This window comes from Gaeumannomyces tritici (genome assembly GCF_000145635.1).
Source record: "Gaeumannomyces tritici R3-111a-1 unplaced genomic scaffold supercont2.2, whole genome shotgun sequence".
NCBI lineage: Eukaryota > Fungi > Ascomycota > Sordariomycetes > Magnaporthales > Magnaporthaceae > Gaeumannomyces > Gaeumannomyces tritici.
Genome location: NW_008804546.1, coordinates 4,615,610 through 4,631,857, shown reverse-complemented (window position 1 = coordinate 4,631,857; position 16,248 = coordinate 4,615,610). Strand labels below are relative to the sequence as shown.

Sequence of the window (16,248 nt, the reverse complement as noted above, 5' to 3'; positions counted from 1 at the left end):
GTTTTCGAGCCCCACACAGCCAGCCCGATGGTGACATGAGCGGACAGCCGTGGAAAGAGGGCGAGATATCTCGGGATGTCGGGCGGCTTCCCTTGCTTGCCCCTTTTGGCTTACGTTTCTTTTTTTCTTTTTGGGCGCCGTGTGAAGTCACGGGCAGTAACGGGGACATTCCAAGGCCGTCGTCCATGTACTGAGCCTGATCTGCTCACGCTGGCTCCACACAAACCCTCGACAATGAAAGTACCGAAACCCGACTAAGAGGATCGCGAACAGGTAAGCCAGTCCTCGTTGATGATGCCTCACTGCCCGGGTTTGCTTTGTTATGTCGCCGAAAGACGGCTGGGCAATGACAGGGCGAGCGAGGCAGGCAGCAGGCTAGGATCGAGGCCCGCTAGTTGTCCCTAAGAAGGTAGGGCGAGCGCATTCGATGATTCGTGACTGCCAGACTGTACGACCGTGCCGGACTTGTGCCCCTCGTCCTCGATGGGAATTGTAGAGACAATGGTGAGCAGTACACCTAGAAGGCACCGCAGCTGGTACCTGCTGGTTGTGCGTAGGGCAGCTTTGGCGGCATTTTGGGCATCTGGTTAGGTGTTGTTGACATGAGACCAAGCGAGCCTCACGTGAAGCAACTATCAACTATTCCCATCCGTCAGGTACCCATGGTCGCCATGGCCGTCGAGGTGCCCGGCGTGCAAGGTTGGGTGTGCACAGTATGGCCCAGCACCATCTCGAAACTTCTGCCAGCTTCCAGAGGGCGCTCGAATCCAGTCGCGCCCCCGGGGTGGGTCTAGCGCGTCCCAGCAACGCCCTCCCCCGCCGTCCTGGCAACTTTTTTTTCACTTGGGCGAACGAATGAGGGGCAAAAGCAGCTTCTGGTAACTGGGCGCACACACGTCGTGTATCCTTTGGGCCATAACATATTTTCCCACCCTTTCCCTCGCCGGCGCTCCATATTGTCGCTCCCAAAGGTAGGCAGTTGGTTTTTTTTCCCTTTGTGTTTTTTTTCTTGTTCCTTTACTTGGTTCCCAGTACAATCCTCGTCGCAAAACGACGCCCTGTCGAAAATCCAACCAGAGATACCCTTGACCAAGCAACTTCCCGCCCATTGCTGACTGGACGCAGTTGACGTTGGGCAGGCTTTCGTTGTTGTGTTGACAAGCCAACCCAGCAGGCAAGGAAGCAAAGAACCCAAGAAAAAAAATACATACCCTCAGACTTGTGCCTGTGAGCAAATCTCCTCGTTATCACTTCTCGCCTTACCGACCAGACAACAAACACGACAAAACCACCACGAGCCCCGTCGCTTTGCCTCGAATACGACATATCGGCGCGATAGGCAATCACTAACCAGGGTATTTGTCTACGCCCACACAGGAGCGCAAAGATACAGCCACCATGTCCGTAGTTGGTAAGTCTGCGAGAGGCCCCCGATCCGCTGTCGTGTCGGCCGAGGCCAGACGCTAACCACAAGCCAACAGGAGTTGACTTCGGTTCCCTTAATACCGTCATTGCGGTTGCGCGGAATCGGGGTGTCGATGTGGTAAGTGTTCCTTCTGCCGCCCTGCCCGCGCCCCGGCGACGCTGCCCTCGCTCGATCCTGCCAGCTCGTGCTCGGCCCTCGTGCACCCCTCCACATCCGCCGCCGGCCGGCGCCGGCACCCACCTCGACGCGGAGGACTGCGCATAACAAACTCGCCTATCTGGGACAACTGCAGAGTGCTGACCATCTGGGCTTCGTCACGTACAGATCACCAACGAGGTTTCCAACCGCGCCACACCGTATGTTGCCATCTCACCCTCCCGCCCCCTACGTCATGCCCGCAGCACTTGGCCCAGGCCGCCTTCTCCGGCGGCTGAGTCCCTGATGCTGCTCACGCTACTTGAGAACCATCATGCTGACTGTCGCCTGTCTCATTTATTTAGATCACTCGTCGGATTCGGCCCCAAGTCACGGTATCTGGGAGAGGCCGCCAAGACACAGGAGATATCCAACCTCAAGAACACTGTCGGCTCGTTGAAGCGCCTCGCCGGCCGCTCTATCAACCATCCAGATGTCCAGATCGAGCAGCAGTTCATCTCGGCGCCCTTGGTCGACGTCAACGGCCAGGTCGGCGCCGAGGTCACATACCTGGGCAAGAAGGAGAAGTTCACTGCCACGCAGCTGATCGCCATGTTCCTTGGCAAGATCAAGCAGACGACGGCCAACGAGACCAAGCTGGCCGTCTCCGATCTCGTCATGAGCGTTCCTCCTTGGTTCACCGACGTCCAGCGCCGCTCCCTGCTCGATGCCGCCGAGATCGCCGGTCTGAAGCTGCTGCGTCTCATCAACGACACCACCGCCGCCGCCCTTGGCTACGGCATTACCAAGCTAGACCTCCCCGCGGCCGAGGAGACGCCGCGCCGCGTGGCCTTTGTCGACGTCGGCCACAGCGACTACACCGTTTCCATTGTCGACTTCAAGAAGGGCGAGCTGGCTGTCAAGTCCACCGCCTTCGACCGCCATTTCGGCGGGAGGAACTTTGACAAGGCCCTTGTCGACCACCTGCACAAGGAGTTCCTCGGCAAGTACAAGATTGACATCTACTCCAACCCCCGCGCCACCTCGCGCGTTTACGCCGCTGCAGAGAAGGTCAAGAAGATTCTGTCCGCCAACCAGCAAGCGCCCATCAACATCGAGTCGCTGATGAACGACGTCGATGTTTCGGCCATGATCACCCGTGCCGAGTTCGAAACCATGGTTGAGCCTATCCTGTCTCGCGTCGAGGTGGTGCTGGAGCAGGCCCTTGCCGAGGCCAAGCTGACCAAGGACGACATTGACGTTGTCGAGCTCGTCGGAGGCGGCGCCCGTGTCCCCGCCATCAAGGAGCGCGTTCAGGCCTACTTCGGCAAGCCTCTCTCCTTCACCCTGAACCAGGATGAGGCCATCGCCAGGGGTTGCGCCTTCAGCTGCGCCATCCTGTCCCCCATCTTCAAGGTCCGCGACTTTGCCGTCCAGGACGTCATCTCGTACCCGATCGAGTTCGCCTGGGAGAAGGCCCCCGACATTCCCGACGAGGACACGAGCCTCGTCGTCTTCAACAAGGGCAACTTGATGCCCTCCACCAAGATCCTTACCTTCTACCGAAAACAGCCGTTTGATCTCGAGGCCAGGTACGCCAAGCCCGAGGACCTGCCTGCCACGATAAACCCGTGGATCGGGCGCTTCTCGGTCAAGGGCGTCAAGGCGAACGGCGGCCACGACGACTTTATGATCTGCAAGCTCAAGGCCCGTGTCAACATCCACGGCATCCTCAACGTCGAGAGCGGCTACTACGTGGAGGACCAGGATGTCGAGGAGGTCGTCGAGGAGGGCGATAAGAAGGATGGCGACGTGAGTATTTTTACCGTTCAAAACATGCCCCTCGGCACAGGCTACGACGCCGGCGTTTATCCCCCCATGCCCCCGGCAGGAAGCGCCGGAGAGGGCCAGGCCGAGACGGAGCTTCCGCTCAAACGACGCCGCAGCCGTAACTCGTCGTCTCCCGGCGCCGACCTTCCCGTGCACTCGAGGAAAAAGCTAACTGAGATGGTGCCCGAACGCAAGGCCATGGACACGGACGGTGCGAAGGACGACTCGAAGCCCAAGACTCGCAAGGTTAAGAAGCAGGTGAGGAAGGGCGAGCTGCCCATCGTCGCGGCGACGCAGTCACTGGAAACCAGCGCCAAGGATTCCCTGCTGGAGAAGGAGGCCAGCATGGCGGCCGAGGACAAGCTGGTGGCCGACACCGAGGAGAAGAAGAACGAGCTCGAGACGTACATCTACGACGTCCGGAACAAGCTTGACGACCAATATGCCGAGTTCGCCAGTGACGACGAGAAGGACAAGCTCCGCGCCAAGTTGACGGCGACTGAGGTGAGTGGGACATTGGTCACGACGCCACAGCGATTAAATCATCTTGCTAACTCTGGAATTTCCCACAGGATTGGTTGTACGACGAGGGCGACGACGCCACCAAGGCCGTCTACATCCAGAAGATGGATGAGATTAGGGCCATGGCAGGCCCCATTGTGCAGCGCCACTTCGACAAGGTCGAGTCTGAGAGGCAGGCACTGCAAGCCAGGCTAGATGCCGAGGCCACCGCCAAGAGGGCCGCCGAGGAGGAGTCCAAGCAGGCAGCCGATGCCAAGGCCAGCCAGGACCCGGCAGCCGATGGGGTAAAGGACGAGGAGATGCCCGACGCCGACGCCAAGGCGAACGAGTCGTAGAAAGTCGGACACTCTGCTAACCTAGCGCTGAGGCATGGTTGCCTGCGGGCAGCTGAGTACTGGGACGATGAACACACGGGACGGGGCGGCGCAAAGGAGATTGGGGGGATGGGGTTTTATCGGAAAACGGAAAGGCCGCGGGCCACTGCAATGAGTTATGCCAGCCATCGTATAAAGAAGGAAGGGACTTGAGGGGGAGGGGGCGGCACAGCCTGTCGGCCTGCATCTCGTGTTTTGCCCTTTCAGTACCACACTTTGGAGTTATCACGCACGTCGTCCGCCACGCACACAACACCACAACGACAACATACACTTTTACTCACCATCAAGTTTATTCCAAAGAGAAGGAAGAGGGAGGTGGGCCAGATTAGACCGCATGTTTGGTATTACATTTCACCACGTTAGAATGGGAATTGTTTGTTTTCAATATCCTGTGCCGTGTGTACCTATGTCTCGAGCTTTGTGCGTTGATAATGTGCTTTGGGTTGGCCTTTCTTGTTGGTCTAGATTGGACATTCTGTCTTTATACAGTCCCTCCATCATGCCAGAAAAACGCAAAGGCTTCCTATGCTGAGCGATACACGAGTCTCGTCAACACGCGACTGGTATCTTTTAAAATGTAGAGTAGTGATCAGGCTGACGAGAGTAAAAGAGATACGCTTTTTGTTTATCAAAACCTAGCCTAGGTACCCGCTGCTTGGAGGGGCCGAGAATAGCACTGAACAACCCAATCCCACCGGAACCCGTCGGATCGAGCAAAGGCGACAAAAGTCGGAGCGACAGTAGTCGAGGCAGAACAAAAGCATCTCTGAATGCCCCAACGCAGCAATTTTTTTTTCCCTTTTGGTCTAAATGTATCCCCCCACCCGACGAACGCTACTGGGGACACGCGCCCCTCTTGGCTTCACAGTCTCGCGCTCCTCCCAAGCCCACCCAACCACCCTGCGTGGCCGACATGAACGGAACCCGCTTACGGGATATCGAACGTTGGCTTCAGCTTCTTGATCAAAAGCCACTCGTCCGTCGTGACCTCGCTGCGGTAGAACTCCTTGAGGCAGTCGATGCTTTCGCGAGAGATGTGGCTGAAGAGCACGTCCTGCACCTCAAGCTGACGCCCGTACATGGGCTGGTGGCTGCCCATCTCGATTTTGATCGCCACTGATGGCTGGCCCTTTTTGCAGACCGTGAGGGCCTTATGATCACGCTCGATCGATGTGCTGCGTGGGCGGGGTTGATTGGTCATTAGCACCGGTACCACTATTGTCCAGCCTTGCTGTCTTGCCCCAGGTGGAAGAGCATTTCGACAAGTACGAAGAAAGAAAATACTCACACTCTTCCCAGCTTAATGATCTCCTTGACTCCCGTGACGGGGTTGTTCTTGACGGCCGCGATAGGCGTGTTGAGCTTGAGCTGGCCCTCGACGACGTCGATGCCAATAACAATGGGCGACGTGTTGTGGAACATCTGAACAGTGTTGAGCACGCAGGGGAAGACGGCGAGCAGCTTGGCCTCCTCCCGCTTCTTCTCGAGCTGCTCGGCCTGGTGCTTGGTGAAGGCGTCGAAGAGGTGGTAGATGATGTCGGCCGTGAAGATCTTGATGCCCTCGGCCTCGGCGTAGGCGGCCGCCTCCTTGTCCACCTTGACGTCGAAGCACAGCATGACGGCATGGTCGGGCGCCTTCTCGAGCATGACGCCGCACTGCATCACATCGCGCTTGTAGACCGGGCCGATACCGACGTTGGCCACGGGGATCTTGCAGTCTTTTAGGAAGTCCAGCAGCGCCTCGAGCGAACCCAGGGTCGAGGCCTGCACGCTGACGCCACGGCCCGTCTTTGTGACGCGGCTGAAGAGGGTGGCCAGGTCGCCCTCGACCTCCTCCTCCAGATCCGACTCGTCGTCATCGGGCCCGACGACGAGCAGGCGGGAGCCGGCAATGGCGCCTTCGAGACCGGGGGCGCTGATCTTGACACCTAGTGCCGCCTTGACCTCCTTGTTGTGCACGTAGGCCGACTTGAGACGCAGTTCCCTGAGCGGGGCAGGGGTTAGCAGAGCGCGGATGTTGGTCTTGATGACACCCTCGGTACCGCAGAGCACGATGCGGTCGCCCTCACGCAGGATACCGTTGGACAGAATCACGTCGATGGTCATGCCGAAGCCCTCGATGGCCTTGACCTCGAGCACGGTGGCCTGGACCTCGGACAGATACATCAGCGAGCCCACCATGCGCTCCTGCGTGAGCTGGGAGATGAGCTTGAGCATGTCCGGGACACCCTCGCCCGTGTGGGCCGAGGTCGGGATGAGCGAGACGTTGCGGGCCATGGACTTGTTCTCGTAGAAGAGCTCGGCGTTGAAGCCCTGCTCGGCAAAGGCCAGCTTGGTCTGGTCGAGCCGGTTGCGGAACTCGTTCTGGACCGCCTTGGGCTGCAGGGCCAGCGAGTCCTGGAAGCCGTTGTTGTCGATCTTCTTCCAGCCGAACAGACGGTCGATCTTGTTGAGGGCAACGATGAAGGGCGTCTTGCGGTCGCGCAGCATGCGCATCGACTCGAGCGTCTGCGGCTCCAGCCCGTGCATGATGTCAACGACCAGGATGGCGATGTTGCACAGCGACGAGCCGCGCGACCGCAGGTTCGAGAAGGACTCGTGGCCCGGTGTGTCGATGATCAGCAGACCCGGCACCTTGAGCTCAAACGAGCCGTCCTTGTTGACCACGGCCGTCTTGGTGCGGATCGCATCGGCGGGGAAGTACGTCGCGCCGATCTGCTGCGTGATGCCGCCCGCCTCGCCCTCCTGCACGTTGGTCTGCCGGATCTTGTCCAGCAGCTTGGTCTTGCCCGTGTCGACGTGGCCCAGGATACAGCAGATGGGCGACCGCAGGTTGTCCTTGGACCGCGCCGCCAGAGCTGCCTGGTGTGCCTTCTCCCTCCTCTCTGCTGCCTCCCTCTTGCGCTGCGCCTCGGCCGTCATGGCCTCGTCCTCCGAGTCCGATTCGTCTTCCGAGTCTTCCTCAGAGTCAGCTTCCGACCCGGCCTCCTCAGCAGCAGCTGCTGCTTCTGCCGCCGCCTTAGCCTCAGCCTTCTTCGCCTCCTTCTTGGCCGCCTCCTCATCAGAGTCCGCGTCCCAGTCCTCCTTGACGTCATCGTCGGATTCTACCGCCGCCACCTCCCAGTCCTCGTCAACGTCGCTTTCGGCCTTTCCGGCCGCCTTCCTCTCGGCCGCCTCCTTTTCCGCCTGCTCCTTGGCAAGCCTGGCCTTCTCCTCGGCTTCCTTGGCCGCAGCTTCAGCTTGTAGCCTTGCACGCTCAGCGGCCTCGGCGAGTGCCTTTTCCTCGTCCAACTGTGAGAAAGGGAATTTAGTGTTAAGATATTCATCCTGGTAGGCTTTCCAGAGACTTAAGGACAGCAAATTCAGGCCTGACGGAAACTTACCTTGTCGTTCTTGCGGCCGCCGCGCTTCTTGGCCTCGGACTTCTTCTTCTCCCTACCCTCCGTCTTGTCCTCGTCAAGAGCACCGATCTTGACGCCGGCAGCAATCATCTGCTGCAGCTTCGCCTCCCTGTGTGCCTTCGCCTCCTTCTGAGCCTTGGTGAGGAACTTGCCTGCCTTCTTGAGCTCCTCTTGCTTCTCCTTCTCCTTCTGCTTCTTGAGTGCCTTCAGCTCCTCCTTGCGCCTGGCCTCCTCCTCGGCTTTGCGCTCCTCCTCCTCGATCCGAGCCTTCTCCTCCGCCTCGAGTCTCGCGTCCTCTTCCTGCTGCCTCCTCAGCTCCTCTTGCTGCCTTTGAATCGCCGCCAGGTGAGCGGGGACCTTCTTCTTTTTGCCACCGGCAGCAGGGGCGGCGGTAGCGGCGGCGGCGGCGGCGGGTGCTTCCTGTTCCTTGGCTGCCGCGGCGGGTTTCTCAGGCTCCTCCTTGGTAGGCCCGGTGGTCTTCTTCTTTGCGGCCTGTCATGGGAGGGAAAGCATCGTAACGGAGCAATTAGTTTTGTTTGAGTGATGCCAACACCCACATGAGTGCCGGTGTCTTATGAACAGAGCTAGGGGAGACCGCAGAGTGATCGAGACACGCAGAACCAAACATACCTGCTCCTTTTTACGCTGCTTTTCACGCTCCTTCTTTTCCCTCTCCTTCTCGGCCTTTGTCTTCACCCTTCCGGTGTCCTCCTCGGCCGCATCATCATTGGCAGCAGCTTTGGCCGCGGCCTTGCCCTTGCCCTTCTTCTCAGGCAGGGCAAACTCGTCCTCGGCGTTGGCCTCGGCGGGGGCGGCGGGGTCCTCTCCCTGAACAAAGTCCTCGGTCAAGCCCTTTTTCTTGCGCTTCTCCTTGTTCTTGCGCATCAGGGACATCAGGCCGCCGCCGCCCGCCTCCTCCTCCTCCTCCTCGGCGGGCGCATCGGCGGCAGGGGCGTCTGCGGCGGCCCCGTTGGTGGGCGCGGCCTGCTCGCCCAGTTCGGCCTCCCAATCATCGTCGCCCTTCTTGTTTCCCTTCTTTTTGGGAGCCATTTTGCCGGACTCGCCGTTGATTATAATGCCGGGCTGCTGTGTTGCGAGTCCAGAGGACGCCGACGGACGAGCGCGGGGCTGTCAACGAGGATTAGATGGGTCTTCCGTCGAGGCGTCGGTCCACCTGTTATTGTCGATTGGCGGAATTAGACAGGACTCAGGCCGATCTGTTCACGTCCTTTTTTGGCCTCTCTTTCTCTCTCCCGCTTTTTGGCTCCTCAGTGTACATGCGAGGGTAAAACACGGCAGAAAAGACAGAAACCCATGTCGCAGCGCATGCGTCCGCTGACGTTCCTCTCAAAGGAAGCCTAACGCCGGCACCAATTGTGGTGGCAGTGGGGTCAGGATGGAGAGTGGCAGCAGATGACGCAGCGAGGGCACCAAAATCCCACGAAATTCGGTTTTTGTTCCCATACGGGTATTTAATGGATTTGCTTGGTTGGCATGCGCCACTCACCTTGGGGCTCGCCTGCTCTGCAGACAATGGGAACACGGAGCAGAAGGCTCTTCCCTCCCGCTATCAAAATATTTTCAGTCGTCGCCTGTCCTGTCGCCTCGGGCAATCGAGAATGGCATGCCCGGTCCTGCTCCTCGGATTGAAGGGGCAAGAAACGGTTCGGTTCCCAAGCCTTCTTCCCTTCGGCTCGGTTGGACCCATCAATTAATCATGCTGCCCCACACGTCGCCACAGCTCGGGCACCCTCGACGCCACATGGCAACGTCACCCTGTGGCAGACCCCCTTTCTGATATGCAATTGGATCCCAGGTCGAGTTACACCAACCGTTACGAGTGCAAGAAATATAAAAAACTGCCAGCATGTAAATGATCGTGAAGTCACGATATTTGCGCATGATCTCGGTCATTTTGCAGTGGTCAGCTTAACCAACTCTGTTCGTGTTCCACTCCGTCTATTGGTAGTTTTGTGTAACGTCTATGACTCCCCAAGCCCCGTGGTTCGTCGCTCCCAAGTCTAGGTAGTTTTTTCCTCTCCAGGTTGTGCCTCGCTACAACCAACTAACCCCTTTTTGTTTACATGATCGGAGACAAGTAGTACTGCATGATATCGTATACGACTTCCAAGTACTTGTCGCCGGATCCAAAGCTACCACGCGTGATACCTTCAGTCAGCGCGCCGTCATCGAGAGCGCTGAGAAGCTCGCCCAGTTTGTCCATGTCCAGCTGCTTCGCAAAGAGCTCTGCCAGAGCCCTCCGCTCCAGGCAAAGCTGCATCAAATCCCCGTCAATGTGCATCTCGTAGCCACCCGAGCCGGCGGCCTGTCTTGTGTCAAGGAGGGCGTTGTTACCATCATCGCCGCCCCCCATATCATACGTGAATGGACAGAGCGTCGGCGACTGGAGCGCCAGGTTCTGCACCAGCCGGAGGACAGCCCACGCCTCCATGTTTATCAGCGTGAAGTGCTGCAAAGAGCCATCCAGACAAAGGCCGATAATCTCGGCGCCGTCGACGGTGCTAGGCAGCGCTCCGTAGCGCGGCGCGCGGTCCGCTCGTAGCCATGCCGGCCGCGTCCTCCCACGCCGGAACCTCCTCACGGAGGCCGGGAGGTCCGCCTCAAACACAACCTCGCAGTTCCGCCCAGGCTGCTGCCATGGGACCCAGAGTCCTGCCACTCCGCTGGCCCTGTCACACAAGAGCATGATGGAGGAGCCACTCCCGTCTTTCTCCCCAGACAGCTCAATCATGTGCATTGCTGGCCGTGACTTAGGGTCGGCATGCTCCAACATCATCTCACCGTGCGTCGAGTTCGCCCCAGGGTTGATGATGCTGATCGAGTCTTGACTTGTCAAGGCCACTATCCTCTCGTTGACCACGCGCATCGTGGTCACAGGCGTGCTCATGTCAAACGATCTCCATGGCCTCAGTTTCTTCTCAGCAAGATCAAGAATGTCCCACTTGATGGTGGATCCAACGCAGTAAATGAGGCCATCTGCATGGCCAATGACAGAGTGGATCGGCTGCGACACCCTCTTTCTATACTGCGTCCGGTACCTTACCCGGGCCGGCGAGCCGTTCGCTGGCGGCGGCAACTTTTCCGTCGAGATGACTAGCAGTTCACCCTGCCCGGTGGACACAAGCACGAATGCCCACGTGTGGCCTTCTCGTTGGTAGATCCACTCGGAGAGTCCGAGGATTGTGTCGCCGATTCGGTCAAGGCCCTGGATTGCTTCGACCTGCTCGCCCTGTCTGTTTATGGGAGTGGATACTTCTTCACCCGTGTCAACGTCGAGGAACTTCAGCACGGTCCGATCCTTGATGCCGACTGCCACAACGAGGCACTCGAGTTGATGAGAGTGGATGACCTTGAGCGGCGTCCCAAAAAGGGGTATGCACCACGGTACCGGCCGCGGCCTCGGCAGCACAGAGGCCATGAGAATATGGGGTCCGGCAGCCATTAGAATCGGCAGGTGGGTCCGGTCCTCAGTGATGTGACTCTCTAGGACTTTGACAGAGTGTATCGGCGGCGTGGGCTGGCTTGCATCCAGAGCATGAACAGGCCAGACCCTGGATTTGTCCTTGAATGATTTGGTCTTGGCCGCGTCGAAGTTGGTGAATATGAAAAGAGCCGAGTCGCAGCAGACAAGGGCACACTCTTGCTCATTAAAGTTTGCCGCACACACAGTGGCGGGCGTCAGACCAAACTTCTCCATCTTGATCAAAGGAGGCAGCTCAGGATCGTTTAGGAACATGGTGAGGACCTCTCCATTCCGCGTGCCAAAGACAATGACATGGCTGTGTCCAAGGTCCAAAGGGGCTACGCTGGTGAATGCCTCGAGTGAGCTGCCCATGCTGTCAGGTTGGCCCTCATTTGCCACAGGTCGAGACTGGGAATCTAAAGCATCTGTGTTGAGAAAAAGTGACGTGAGCAACTAGCTCTGCAGAACGGAACTCGAGCACCAGTGAGAATCCTACCTATTTCGATAGGCACCGTCTCTAGCCGGCCTGAGTCGAGACCATCAAGAGAAAATTTGGCAAGACTCGGGACGCCTTCGTTCCATAGCCCGGCAAACACCTGACGGAGCCCGCTGAGGGTGGCAAAAGACAGGCACGTCACCTCTCCCTCCACTGGGAAAGACCTGATGGCGGATATTGACATATCGGGCAGGATTCGTAGCAGATGTATGGACGAGTTTGCGAAGGACCCTGTCGATAGTACCACAAATTCATTAAGAATATCAGCGTGTGATACTGCTGTCTGATCACTGCGGATCAGGTCTCGATGCAAAGTCCGAACACTGAGGCAAAGTCACTCCTGTCAGCAGCAACTCTGAAGAGCCCATCCGCTCTTTCTCTCCGCATACCCCCTCGCAGCCTGGCTTCGCTCGGGACTATTGCCACAGGAGTAGGATCGATCATACCTGTGCTCAGGAGAAACGCAGACGATGAAGTTCTCTGTGACTTGCACTATGGCGCCTTCCAAAGCTCGAGACGCCGCAATAGTTCGTGAGGAAAGGTCAAACGCCACCTGGTCCGCAGGGGGTTCGTCAACCTCGGATAGGTCACTGGGGAGCTGCAGTATCGTGGACCGATCCGGCATAGACGCGAGCAGGTAATAGCCCGCGCTGACAGAGTATGCATCGATAGGGAGCAGCCATGCCGCCGTCGTGGTTGGCTCGCAGTCGAAGTACAGGCCTATATTAGCCTGGTAGCCGTGTCTGTATTCAGTGATAGTGCCCGTAACCCCCCTGCCACAGGCCGCAAATATGCGGTCGGGGGGTGTGTATGTATGCCTGGTCTGAGTTTCCCATGGGATCATCAGGTTACCACGGGAACTTGTTCCTTGATTCCACTTCGAGAACTCGTCAGTTGTCAAGAAGTCGACAGCGGGCGACCAGTTCGGTATGACACCAAGCTTGACGGATTCCTGCCGAGCCAGGACCTGTGAAATAACCACCGACAGTCAGTGTCCCAGCCATTTATAAGCGAACGAACCGGATGACCGGCGGTGTATAGAGTCCATCTCACCTGCCAGACTGCCCCAGGGCCGGAGTCGCCACCCATGATTAGGATGTCGGCAAACTGGTCGAACAGGGCACAAAAGGCAGTAGAAATGTTGCACTCGAACTCCTTGACAACCTGGCTCGCGTTTAGTATGCTGTCAGAGTCGATATCTAAAACAACAACTACGCCATCCTCCCTCGCGAGGTAGAGCCAGTCCTTGTTAAACTGAGCCAGGCGGAAAGGCCGTGTCCAGGTAGACCAGAGCGGATTACCGCGGCCGTGATGGAATTTCGAAGGTGGCATCCTGGTAACTTGGAAAGTGTCGAAGGAGGGCGGGCCAATCAGCACGTCCTTGCCGACGGCGATACTCTCGGGGTAGACGGCAAAAAATGCGGTCCCCACCATGAGAGGTATGAGTAGGAGAGGCATCTGGTGCTCTTGTGGTAACCGGTGCCCCTTTTTTTCCTCGCCAAGGACAGCACCCAGGTCATCGCCTGCCTCCCACTCGTAAACAACCATTTTCGACATGCCTTGAGCCACGATGATCAGTAGCAGTATGATATGATAGTCATCCTCGCGACGAGGGAAGAGGAAGTCCATCTTATGGATCAAGCCGTTCACGGGCCGTGGCCCGCGTTTCTTGACGGGGTTGAGGGGCTCATTGCGTCGGTACCGCCTGTTCAGGACTTCTCTGGACTCGAGCTCGTAGACCATGAAGAGGCTCTCGGAGCAGCCGACGGCCACATAGCGCGAACTCGGGTCCACGGCCAGGTGGAAGCCAGGGTAGCTCATCTGCACATTCGGCAGCTCAACTTGCGATGTGACAAACTCGAGTCTTCCGTCACTCCTGGTCCGGAGAACCATGAAGATGCAATCTCCGCACTCAAGAACCACCAACAGCATCTGCGGGGCCAGTCCGGGCGAGCTTCTTGATGACGTCGGGATGCTGCTGTCCGTATGCAGCATATCTATGTCTCCGTCGTCACCGGCTTCGACGCCATGTGTGGAGAGAACGTCTTCTCGGTTCAGGATGAGACTGTCGGGTAAAGAGCCAATGACCTTGGCATTTCTGATACGGTCGCCAAAGTCGTTCTTGTGGATGATGTCCTGAAGTTGGCCATCGTTGCGAAGTTCACGGATTTGAACAAACCGATCCTAGATGGAGTAAATTTTCGTTAGACAAAATGGTGTGTTGCAACATGAGGCTTTCTTCGGCAGCCCATAGAGCAGTTGGCAATAAGGAAACTTGCTGGCTGAGCATTGATTTCGCCAACAGGATGGGCTAGAGGAAACAGACAGAGTGTAACAGATCAGAAGGGGATAAAGGCGGACGGCCAGCTGCAATGGAAGTGGTTTGGGGCATGATGCAAGACGACAGGGGTTATGGTCTGTCTGAAGACTCGGTTCCGAGTTTGCCGCTACCATTTGGCGTCGGAGGCACAGATTCGATAAGGAAGAGAGCAAAAGAGCAGCAGGATATCCGTAATGGAGAGGAGGTAAGGCGGGAGACACAGGAGCAATAGACGAGGATTACTGACCCCTACAAAGGCAACGTCGGCGTGCTGGAGAGACCTGAGCCGACACGGCAAGATGTGATGGGCCACAGGACTCTCGACGACGGTCCTCGTGATAATTCCACACTTGGTATGCTTCTGTGGTCGCGGCCTGGCAGGTTGGGCGGCCGTGTTGGCTTTCAGCACGGTCTGCAGGTCGATGGTCTGGGTGACCCATTCGCCATCGCGAAGGACGCTCGTCTGGAAGGCCATGGCCTGCTGTCGCTGGATGGCATTCCGAGATGATGCACAAGTTTGTGTCTCGAACCGCCGGGACGACAAGCGCTTTCACAAAGTTGAATTTCCTGCCACACGTGCTTTTTTTTTGGGGCGGCTGGGCCACAGGCAGAATGACTCCCAGCAGCCGCTGATTATATTTTAGCGTGGCACTAACAAGCGAGCGTGCCGCCACGAGTGGTGGTGGGTGTGTTAATGGCGCGGATGACGAGGGGCGGTGGGATCGAGATGCCGTCGAATATTATTTAGAGAGAGATGGCCGTGGGAATGTGAGACTGGAAGCGAAACAGCGGAGCGAGGTGGTCAGGCGGCTCTCCAACAGCGTAGTATTTCCATAGTGATGCAAGCTGGAGGCAAAATGAAGAAACCCCTTTCAAGTATGGCCCACAAGACAGCCAGGGGTAAGTTGGCCGAGGTCACAGCCCGCTCCCACTCCTAGCAGCCAACCGCCTCAGCGAACGGCTCGAGGCGTGAAGAGACGAGGAGAAGGGCGAGGAGGAGCTAGGTAAGGTAGAGAATCGAGTCAGGAATCTGGACGAGCAAGAGGACAAGAGGGCTAACAGGGGGGTGTGCCGCTGGCCCATGCAGCACGACGAGCACAAGGGGGAGGGCGTGGGTTCTTCATGCCGTGTCGATGGAGAACCCAGGCAGACACAAGGAGGCACACCCCCCGTCGGCGTGCGTGTGCGTGTGCTGTGCGCTTGTGTGTCTGGTTGGCGTGTGTGGTAATTCCAGACGCTTAGGCTGGGATAACTCTGGATACTTGAGGAAGGACGGGCCAGACCCTGGCTCCTCTTGCTCCAGGTGTCTGGCTACCACCACGCCTATCCCGAGAGCAGCGCGTTGCTTCACGCAATTCCCCCCGGTCGCCAACAGAAACACGAGCCCGAGACCGATCCCGGGCGTGAAGAAGATTTTTCGGGGGTTTTTTTCTCGTTGCACTTACTGACTTAGGTGCTTCGTTCTATCTCCAGAAGGCGAGAAGCCCACCCAGGATGAGAGCCGAGCGAATCCCAACAAGGCGCCGCTAGTTCAGTCGATTGCGTTGGGTCTGTGTCGAGTGTGAGGAGAATGGATGCCGAGAATGTGATGAGAAAGTAGGGCACGTGCTTCAACCTCGCCGGTAGCCTGTTCAACCGTGTCTGGTGCCAGAGGAAGACTGCCTGGTGCCTGGCCGGGTCAAGGTTGAGATGTGCGTGACGTGTGGTAGTGATAGGTTGCTGAAGTGGGGTCGAGAGAAAGCACATGGAGCTCCTTCCTTGGAGCTCAAGCCGGGCTAGGTGGTACCTACACCTACCAAGGAGGCGCCAACCAACGCACCGAAGAACCGAACCTAAGGGGTGAAATTGAGGCTACCAGAGATGCCAGATAGATTGAACGGACCGCGATTCCTGGGGTAGACAGCGATGGAAGGCCAGCGGCCATGTCCGCAGGGCATGCGTTAGCAGCACGAGGCACGGTTTAGCGCTGAGGCAATAACGGCAGCAACTTTTCTTTGGCGGAGCAACAGGCGAAGACGTGGGCTGGGTTCTTGCTGCCGAGTGCGCGCTACCACATGGGTGCTGGCCAAAGGTTCCATGGCCGGCCCTTTTGGTGCTTCGAGACCCTGGTTTGGTACGCTAGAGGTACCACTTACCTACCATATGCCTCTCCATCCTCGGGCTGCTTGAAACATTGATCCGTCCAGCGCACCTGTGCAATATGCGGCTTCCTAGACACACACACACACACACGGCGTCTGGCCGCTCGCAACGCCCC

General features: G+C 57.8%; 3 protein-coding genes across 4 annotated transcripts; 1 reads left to right on the top strand and 2 right to left on the bottom strand.

Annotated features, from left to right (window-relative positions):
- The first annotated feature begins 852 nt into the window (after positions 1-852).
- GGTG_04107 lies at positions 853-4,677 on the top strand. 2 transcript variants are annotated; one of them, XM_009221898.1, is made up of 7 exons: positions 853-1,227; positions 1,378-1,411; positions 1,482-1,543; positions 1,751-1,782; positions 1,927-3,373; positions 3,587-3,895; positions 3,964-4,677. In XM_009221898.1, exons 2-7 carry the CDS (start codon positions 1,399-1,401, stop codon positions 4,246-4,248), a joined length of 2,148 nt encoding a protein of 715 aa, XP_009220162.1. In that variant the 5' UTR covers positions 853-1,227; positions 1,378-1,398; the 3' UTR covers positions 4,249-4,677. The 2 variants fall into 2 exon arrangements, with proteins under 2 accessions (XP_009220162.1, XP_009220161.1); XM_009221897.1 differs by having other exon boundaries at positions 853-1,411.
- GGTG_04106 (eukaryotic translation initiation factor 5B) lies at positions 4,606-9,359 on the bottom strand. The gene is made up of 4 exons (XM_009221896.1): positions 8,322-9,359; positions 7,674-8,183; positions 5,579-7,581; positions 4,606-5,465 (listed from the first exon to the last, which is right to left on the bottom strand). The coding sequence occupies exons 1-4, from the start codon at positions 8,739-8,741 to the stop codon at positions 5,219-5,221; spliced, it is 3,180 nt and encodes a 1,059-aa protein (XP_009220160.1). The 5' UTR covers positions 8,742-9,359; the 3' UTR covers positions 4,606-5,218.
- A 241-nt stretch (positions 9,360-9,600) lies between these two features.
- GGTG_04105 (hypothetical protein) lies at positions 9,601-16,203 on the bottom strand. The gene is made up of 6 exons (XM_009221895.1): positions 15,437-16,203; positions 14,239-14,991; positions 12,725-13,855; positions 12,118-12,638; positions 11,672-11,994; positions 9,601-11,600 (listed from the first exon to the last, which is right to left on the bottom strand). Exons 2-6 carry the CDS (start codon positions 14,464-14,466, stop codon positions 9,772-9,774), a joined length of 4,032 nt encoding a protein of 1,343 aa, XP_009220159.1. The 5' UTR covers positions 14,467-14,991; positions 15,437-16,203; the 3' UTR covers positions 9,601-9,771.
- Positions 16,204-16,248: the final 45 nt, after the last annotated feature.